This window comes from Xenopus laevis, chromosome 4L (assembly GCF_017654675.1).
Source record: "Xenopus laevis strain J_2021 chromosome 4L, Xenopus_laevis_v10.1, whole genome shotgun sequence".
NCBI lineage: Eukaryota > Metazoa > Chordata > Amphibia > Anura > Pipidae > Xenopus > Xenopus laevis.
This window is the reverse complement of record NC_054377.1, coordinates 153,498,601-153,507,757: the sequence shown is the minus strand read 5'-3', so window position 1 is coordinate 153,507,757 and position 9,157 is coordinate 153,498,601. Positions and strand designations below refer to the sequence as shown.

The 9,157-nt window shown below is 42.4% G+C and overlaps 1 protein-coding gene across 2 annotated transcripts in view; it reads right to left on the bottom strand.

Moving 5' to 3' along the window:
- Window positions 1-2,329: 2,329 nt before the first annotated feature.
- The window catches only part of phf2.L (PHD finger protein 2 L homeolog), a 93,761-nt gene continuing 86,933 nt past the window's right edge, over window positions 2,330-9,157 (bottom strand). For both annotated transcript variants that reach the window (XM_041591004.1, XM_041591006.1), the window contains 3 exons: window positions 5,243-5,492; window positions 4,468-4,539; window positions 2,330-3,114 (listed from right to left, as the gene is read on the bottom strand). In XM_041591004.1, coding sequence (XP_041446938.1) covers window positions 3,026-3,114; window positions 4,468-4,539; window positions 5,243-5,492 — 411 coding nt within the window. In that variant the 3' untranslated portion in view covers window positions 2,330-3,025. The remainder of the gene's footprint in view (window positions 3,115-4,467; window positions 4,540-5,242; window positions 5,493-9,157) is intronic.

The following is a 9,157-nucleotide window of genomic DNA, read 5'->3' as shown; positions in this document are numbered from 1 at the left end:
CGGAATAATTATCGGCATTGGGAGATCTTGGGGGTTTTGAGGGCAGAGAGAATGGTGGAGGAGGCGTAACAGGAGTGTGTTTCATTAAGTGCTAATAGAATGCAGACAACGTTTCTGCCACCTTCTCTCTCTTTCGGAATATCTATGAAATAGGCTGGAGTGAAGTGGGTGCCAGATGAGAGTCATGATTAAATAAAATCTCACATGTAAAACACAAGGGGCTCTAAATCCTGTAGTGTGTGTGTGAAGATTGTGCGTAGTGTGTATGAAGAAAGGCTGCCATTCTCTTTTTAGAGTGGCCCAAGCAGTTATTTTAATCACTATCACATGAAATGAGGTTACAGCACAATGCAAAGTCCATGAACCAAGATTTACTCTTCACTCTGGTTCTGGCATGGGACACACAACCGGTTGAGCTGACTCAACATGTGCCAATAACTTTCTGGCAGTGAGACACAATACTGTGCCATAACCTCACTTCATGCATGGTCATGGGCTCTTTTACAAAAAAGAAAATGCAATAAACTGGTACAATGTGCACTGGTTTCTACTTCTGGAACTAAAAAAAGATGCCACGTTGCTCTGTAGTTTCTACTGGCCTTACAAATACCTACAAAAAGTCCTTCCACTAGTGTACTGACCAACAAGATTAAATCACAAGTCCTACCCATCAAAAGTCCAATCTCTTCAGGCTAAGTCACAAATCTACACGGGTCCATTGAACAATAAGGACATTGTGCAACAAAGACAGAAGAATCCATTGAGCTAACAACCAACAGATGTCATAGTAACAACAAGAATATCCAAGACCTTCATACACAGCCTAACTAATCTTAAAGTGTACAGTGAAGTATTGCTTTACGTCATCCTTCTTTGGAAAGATTCACTACATGAACGTCACTAGGGTGTAGATGTAAGAGCTCAGTGGAAAGGGTTCTTCTGTTCCGGCCAATCAGAGCTCCTGACCGGGTGCATAGGTTGCCGAGCCACCTGTTTTTTTTAGATTGAGGCGCTCTATCTAGGAACATTAAAGAGATACTGACACCAGAAAATAACCTTTTTTTGTATTTGTCATAACATTGTTTTTGGGTGCTATTTATAATTTTGCCATAAATGTATTTGTGTGATGCTTTTACATTACCTTGCTTACCCCCGCGTTCCTCTATGAGGAGGCGGCCATATTTGTGCAGCAATAATCCGTTAGCATTAGAAACTCCAACCGACAGGCTAAGAAGAGACAGTCAGGTTGACAAAACAGTCAGGTTTAGGAACGTCAATTACTTACAAAATTAGAACTATCAGTGAAAAATGATCAATATAGATTAATATTTTGAAAAGAAAAATGTTACGTGTCAGTATCACTTTAACCAACACATCTAGACTCACTTTAGTGATGGTTTGGTAGAGAAAAGAAGTTTGGCTTTCAAATTGGCAGTGTAAAACCCCACAATTCATCTGTACGGCAAAGGTGCTGCCTTTAAATTAAAGGCGAAAGCACTGCCATTTCTATCCATATAACGTGTAACAGTTTTAGGGCTCATTGCACGCAATGCACCCATTCCACCTGCTTAATTTCTTAAGACAGCTGCCATACATAATTTGTGTATGTAGGAAAATACTGCTTTTGCCTAAATCCTATGAGCGGCAAACTAGGCCACACAGTCTTTGTGCATGTTATGCCTTTGGGCCCCAAAGTTTTTTAGAGGAGAAGCTGCCATTTTGGTGACAAGGGGGCCTTTACACAGGAGTAGTAGAACAGGGATGGATGGAATGGTCACTACTGCTACAATAAAGTTAATTTGCATAAAATGTAGTCCTGTGCCACAATTAATTAATGTCCCTGTTCTATCATTTGTATTTCTGCCCTCAGATGACTAAAATCACTGCGTTTCTGAGCCTAAACAAGTAGATATGACGGACACTGAAATAGTGACATCAATGCATGGACAGGCACACACACGTCCTAATTGTGACTGGAGGAATGGCTTGAGATGCACATGTAACAAGTATATCATAAAGGATTGTGCCTAACCATGGCCGAGAGAGACATGCCAAGCCCTACATGGAACCACAGACTTGGGGTGTTAGTGCTGCTAAATATTATCTTGCTGCTGTTAGAAGTTCATGTTAGCAATGCATGGAGCTCACTAGATCAGTATTCTGATTGGGAGCAATGTTGTTTTTGGCTGTACAAATGCCTCAATGTTTTTCTTTTTGCAGTCTCCTCTGGAGTGATGGTCATTTCAGCCTCAGCTATGTACAAGAATATCCAAGGCTGCCAACCATGGATAAATAGATATATACCGTGCCTCACCATTGTGGTGTTTCCTCAACTCCCCTCTAACAGGAATCTCCAATCTATGGCTCTGTTGGAGTCGCCAACTTTCTTGGCAACGACACTCTCCCAATATTGCAGTAAGGGACACAGCAAACAGAATTTGTCATGGCTGGGAGGGCTCTATAGATGTGTATAAGACCTGACTGGACTCTGGACCATGAACCAAGAAAGTCAACATACAACAATAAGCTTCAGGATAATGCAGTAGCTGATCCAAAGCACGGCTACTTCACAAGTTACTGATGATACGTAGCACAATAATATGATAATTTTTGGACGCCCGGCCTACGAGTGACATGCGTCCTGATCAGATACATGTGACAAGTTGATGCTCTGTACAGAATATATTTTGAATAAAAAAACAAAATTGATGTATTTCAATGTCAACCAAGTTGAAGGGATCCTTTTCCAAAGCCGGACATGATCCCTTTCCTGGAAACCAGTCGCTCTCTTGGAGATCTGACATTAATATTAAAAATATCTCAAGCAGTTTTCTGTACACGTTCAGCTGCTGGAATCTTATAAAGAATTTTCAAAGTGGTGGCAGAAATGTGACTGTACACAGATATGTGTCGCCAACAGAATGCAGAGTTCCGCCGCAGTCCAAGAGCTCAGCAATTAGTCTCCCAGCTCGTTAATCCGTGAGTTTGGGGGGGGGGGGGATTAGAAGTCCCACGTTTAGCAACACTAAAGGAGAAGTTTCCCGTTCCGATGGATTTTCAGAATCTTCCCAAGCCTCTGTTTTGCCGTGGCCATGCCTTTTTTTGTACGTTTTCCTGAAATGATATGGATAAAAAAAAAAAAATACATTAAACCAATATGGCAGCTTCTGCCCATAAATACAGACAAATAATATAGACTGTTTAAGGAAACGATACTTCTGATTACCAGGGTATATTTACCATGTAACACATATAATGTGTATATCACTCTCATATCATTGTCTCTATTTATTCTAACCCACAACAGCTGCTATAGAAGGGTGCGATTCTGAGAGAATTACAATTTGCTCTGGAGCAAAATTGGGCTGTATATAGAAATATGGGCATCACTAGGCAGAAACAATGGTCTGGTTTCATACACCATAATAATAAGTAACAGGGGAGAGCTATTGTGATCCCAGCCATTCCTCCTCAGCTTATCCCAGTCACATCCAACTGGACCCAAGAGTGTGTTAGGCTGTAAGACTATCTGTAACTCTTGCAGTAGAGAAGAACAGGGTTAAAGTAGGGAAAACAGAATAATCACCGAGGGGAGGAAGCTTCCACCACCATCCTCTTCAGTGATCCCTGTACAGACCTCCCCACGTCTATAAGAAAATCCCAGACACCTTTCCTAAAACATTTTATCTCTTCTTTATGACTTATCCCAATTGCTCACCAATTCCTCAAGCCAAGTACTACCCAGACAAGCATACCAGCAACCCTTTGCCTCAGTGAGATCTGCATGTATAATGTCTTTCTCCCAGGGCTTTATTATAATTATTGTTATTTTATTTCTATGGCCTCTCTTGCTCATCTCTCTGTCAGGGTGCGCCATACAACTCTGACATCACTCTGTGTTCCTTGTATCCATATTGAATAATTGACCCATATTATATGGCAGCATAGAAACCAGACCATAGCATCTGCTTCTATGACAGATGTGACCCCACTTTCTGCTTGATGATTTCCCCGACCCCTAAGCTTAGCTCCTCCCCAGCAGCCCAGAGCCCACTGAGCATGTGCAGTGCCACTGACACACAAGAGATGCCTAACAAGATCAGGAGATGGGGAGCTGCTGGGGGCAACTGTGAAGGGCTGAATCATTACTGTTATAGGGCTGATAAACCTCTGAGTTGGTACAGTAAGTACAGTATATAAAAACAACATTTCTAGTCATTTTCTTATACAGGAATAAGTGCTCCTTTAAGGGAACAATGCTAACAAGAAAATGCACATTACATTTTAGCTACACAGTATAATATTATGTTATTATAGGCCAGAATGGCTTAACACAAAAAAACCTGTTTTATTCAAGAGATACTGACACCAGAAATTAAACCGTTTGTTTACATCTATTATAAAACATTATTTGCATGCTCTTCACAATTTTGCCATAAAAATATTTGCCTGATGCTTTTACATTACCTATCTGATCCCCATGTTCCTTTGCGAGAGGGCTGCCATATTTGTGCTGCGGTAGTCCGTTAGCATTAGAAACTGAAAGGATGAGAAGGGACAGTCAGTTTGGCAAAACAGTCAGGTTTAGGAACTTCAAGACATAATTACTTACAAAAGCAGCCCTATGGGCAAAAAACAATCGACATGACCTATAAGTAAGTTTTAATGTAACTTCATATTTTGAAAAGACGTTTTTTCATGTCAGTATCACTTTAAGCAGAGATTTGGCCAGAGGACCAGAAAATTGCTGTCCCTCAAACAATCCCAACCAGTGAATAATCTGCACCCTGACCAGTCCAGAGACCCTGACCAGAGAACCCCCAAATCAGGCCCGGGACATTGGTTTTAGTTCTGCACAGGACTCTCTGGGATCCAGTCACTGGCCAGATGAATAACTTTATGATCAAGCCACTTTGTAGCCACACGTGCAGAAATCTGTGGGCCTCTGTGTATTGCCAATTTCTAGAGAGGGTTTCCTTTTTTGGAAGGCCGGCTCCTACTAATATGTACAAATGCTTCATAAGCCCAAGTCTTTACATTTATAAGACTGGGAGGAAGGTACAGCCTACTGAGAAGCAGGATATAAGCTCTTGGTGTTCCCCTTTATATATCTCTATAGCCAGTTCCAGGCAAGGTTAGGGCCGGCTCTCCCTGGAGCACACACTCTAACCTCAGCTGGGAGTGACACATTCACACAGGTATCACCAACACACAAGTCCGTGCTCAGGAGGAGTAGGGTTACCTTTGGCAGTTGAGTTATTCGGGGAGGATGCTGACGGTCTCCTTTGTGTGAGGAAGACCCCGGGGGCCATTGGCTGAGGGCCTCTGTTTACTTGGGCCACACCAAATGTGCTTGCACCGGCCGTGTACTCGTGGTCTGTGGGGCCACTCAGTGAGACCTCCGGTGAGCTGCCTTCCTGAGAAAGCTCATTTGTGTTGTTGGGCGACAGCTTCTTTTTGGAAGTCTTTTTCTTCTTGGGCTTTTGATCCTCCTTTAAGGAAGCAAATTGTTATTACTATGCTGCATGAGAAACTTCCTCCTACCTAACGGGGAGATAATTCAATTGCTTTCACTTCAAGGATAAAGCTTCTCCTTGCTACAAACAAATATCTATAGAAATAAGTCAAATCAACTGGACTTGCTGTGGTTTTTCTTGAAGACATCTTCAAGAAAAACACAGCAAGTCCAGTTGATTTGACTTATTTTTATAGATATACCATGACCTGGATGAATGAGAACTTTCATAAACATACAAACAAATAGCTAAGAAACCCTGCAGTTGGTCTCTGTAACACAGTATCATGTTCATAAGGGAAATGACCCCAGCTCTGCTTCTGGCTGAAACCAAAACACTCTATATATATAAATGATTAAATATGTCTATGATAGGTGCCCTTTAAGGGTATATCACCCATTTAATGTCTGTAAGATTGCTATGATGAAGAATGCTATTTAGGAATGGACAAGGGGTATTTAGTTGAATACCGAGTGGGTCCCCAGATCCAACTCTATGTGAAGAGGCTGCTACCGGGTAATTATTATCCCTCAGTTATGTAAATATACTACTGTGCCTCATTTCATAGTGGGGGAAATTAAATTCATGGCTTTGGATTGAGCTCCCCTTTAACATTCTAGTCCCAGGAAAAAATGTCAGTTCCACCAGGGCACTTGCTTAGCAACGCCTGCAGGCCACGCCTACTTGTCACCCACAACAGCAAATAGAAAGCAGTTTTTAATAAATAGTCTCCCATTCCAAGCTGCCTGACTGTACAATATACTGCTAACGTTAATCACCCAATCAGAATGAGTTTACCATATAAAAGATACTAAAGTATATTAACAACAAAAGTGGCTGTAGCTTCCTATACCTCTGATTCAAACTGATCTATGTCCCACAATTCCATCCTGCATCAGCATTCGTATTAAAACTGCCCAGCCCCTTTAGCATCCAGTAATTAAAAATTATGGGAATGATAAAATTAAAGTTAAAGGGGTAGCAGCTCCCTAACACAAGATAACAACTGCCTGGTAGATCTAAGAACAGCACTCAATAGTAAAATCCAGGTCCCACCGAGACACATTCAGTTACATTGAGTAGGAGAAACAACAGCCTGCCAGAAAGCAGTTCCATCCTAAAGTGCTGGCTCTTTCTGAAATCACATGACCAGGCAAAATGACCTGAGATGCACCTACACACCAATATTAAAACTAAAAAAAATACCTGCTAGTTTAGGAATTACATTTTATATCATAGAGTGAATTATTTGCAGTATAAAAGGTGTCATTTAGAGAAAAAAACGATAAAAATCATGACAGAATCCCTTTAGAGATGTAACTGAACTACAAATTATAACATTTCAGCTGCAAGCATTGGACTGATAAAGGTTCTGTCTGGGAGCAGTATAATTTGTAAGTCGGAAGTCACATTTTATATCTGTTTTTAATTTTATTTTCTTATTATTTTCTTTTTTTATTCTGCCTCTTTTCTGGTTGCTGGGGGTCAGTCACTATAGGAAAGATTAGTCTTAATTTTTTTTTATTTTTTCTATTCAGGCTCTGAATCCAACCTTTCCAACCTTCATTTCCAGTACTAGGATGCTAGGTTTATTTTCCCCTGTACTAGGATGCTAGGTTTATTTTCCCCTGTACTAGGATGCTAGGTTTATTTTCCCCTGCAACCAGACAGCAAAGCTGCACTGTTGCAAGAATTTATTTAAAAAATTTAAGGGAGAGTTTTATAAAAGTTCGAGTGACAAAGGAAAATTCTTCTTGACCTTTGATTAAGCTGCCCCTCAGTTGTAAAACACGGGCTATGTCACTTTAAACACAACCACAGTGTCTGTTAGGGGTTTTTGAGTCCAATAATGCAATGAAAGCCAGAGTCTATTTCTGCACTGCAGGTCAATAGTAATTATCCTTAGAGTGTGGCAGGTACCCCATATACAGATTGCATCCCTTGGGCAAGAAGTGATGCCAGGCAGGGGAGGATGCCAGTTATTGTGGTACACACAGTGTGTCTTTCTCGCTGATTGGATTTTAAATCTCTAAGATCCTATGTGCTGTCATGCCCACAAACTTACTTGGTTTCAGTAGAGTGTTGGCACAGTCTTCTCGCCAGAACATTTTTATTGCTGTTTTCATGCCCAGAGCACAGAGAGAGTTGTACTGTGACAGGATTAACCCCCAGGCAGCAGGAGTTGGCAGAATAACGTATTCATTTTTGAATTATCCCATAAACAAAGAGGTGCCATTGCCATTGTCCTGGGGCAAAACTGGAGGCAGCGAGACCCTGGTGGGATTTATCTGAGCAAAAGGCAACACCAGAGTGTCTTTTTTTTTCTACCCCAGGGAGTACACAACAAGAGCTGACACTGAGTGCATGTAAGAGCTGACATTGGGTGCATGTAAGAGCTGACACTGGGTGCATGTAAAAGCTGACACTGAGTGCATGTAAGAGCTGACACTGAGTGCATGTAAGAGCTGACACTGGGTGCATGTAAAAGCTGACACTGGGTGCATGTAAGAGCTGACACTGGGTGCATGTAAGAGATGACACTGGGTGCATGTAAGAGCTGACACTGGGTGCATGTAAGAGCTGACACTGAGTGCATGTAAGAGATGAAAGTGGGTGCATGTAAAAGCTGACACCAGGTGCATGTAAGAACTGACACCGGGTGCATGTAAGAGCTGACACTGGGTGCATGTAAGAGCTGACACTGGGTGCATGTAAGAGCTGACACTGGGTGCATGTAAGAGCTGACACTGGGTGCATGTAAGAGCTGACACTGGGTGCATGTAAGAGCTGACACTGGGTGCATGTAAGAGCTGACACTGAGTTCATGTAAGAGATGACAGTGGGTGCCGGTAAGAGCTGACACTGGGTGCATGTAAGAGCTGACACTGGGGGCATGTAAAAGCTGACACTGGGTGCATGTAAGAACTGACACTGGGTGCATGTAAGAGCTGACACTGGGTGCATGTAAGAGCTGACACTGGGTACATGTAAGAGCTGACACTGGATGCATGTAAGAGATGACACTGGGTGCATGTAAGAACTGACACTGGGTGCATGTAAGAGCTGACACTGGGTGCATGTAAGAGCTGACACTGGGTGCATGTAAGAGATGACACTGGGTGCATGTAAGAACTGACACTGGGTGCATGTAAGAGCTGACACTGGGGGCATGTAAAAGCTGACTCTGGGTGCATGTAAGAACTGACACTGGGTGCATGTAAGAGCTGACACTGGGTACATGTAAGAGCTGACACTGGGTACATGTAAGAGCTGACACTGGATGCATGTAAGAGATGACACTGGGTGCATGTAAGAGCTGACACTGGATGCATGTAAGAGCTGACACTGGGTGCATGTAAGAGCTGACACTGGGTGCATGTAAGAACTGACACTGGGTGCATGTAAGAGCTGACACTGGGTGCATGTAAGAGCTGACACTGGGTGCATGTAAGAGCTGACACTGGGTGCATGTAAGAGCTGACACTGAGTGCATGTAAGAGCTGACACTGGGTGCATGTAAGAACTGACACTGGGTGCATGTAAGAGCTGACACTGGGTGCATGTAAGAGCTGACACTGGGTACATGTAAGAGCTGACACTGGGTGCATGTAAGAGCTGACACTGGGTACATGTAAGAGCTG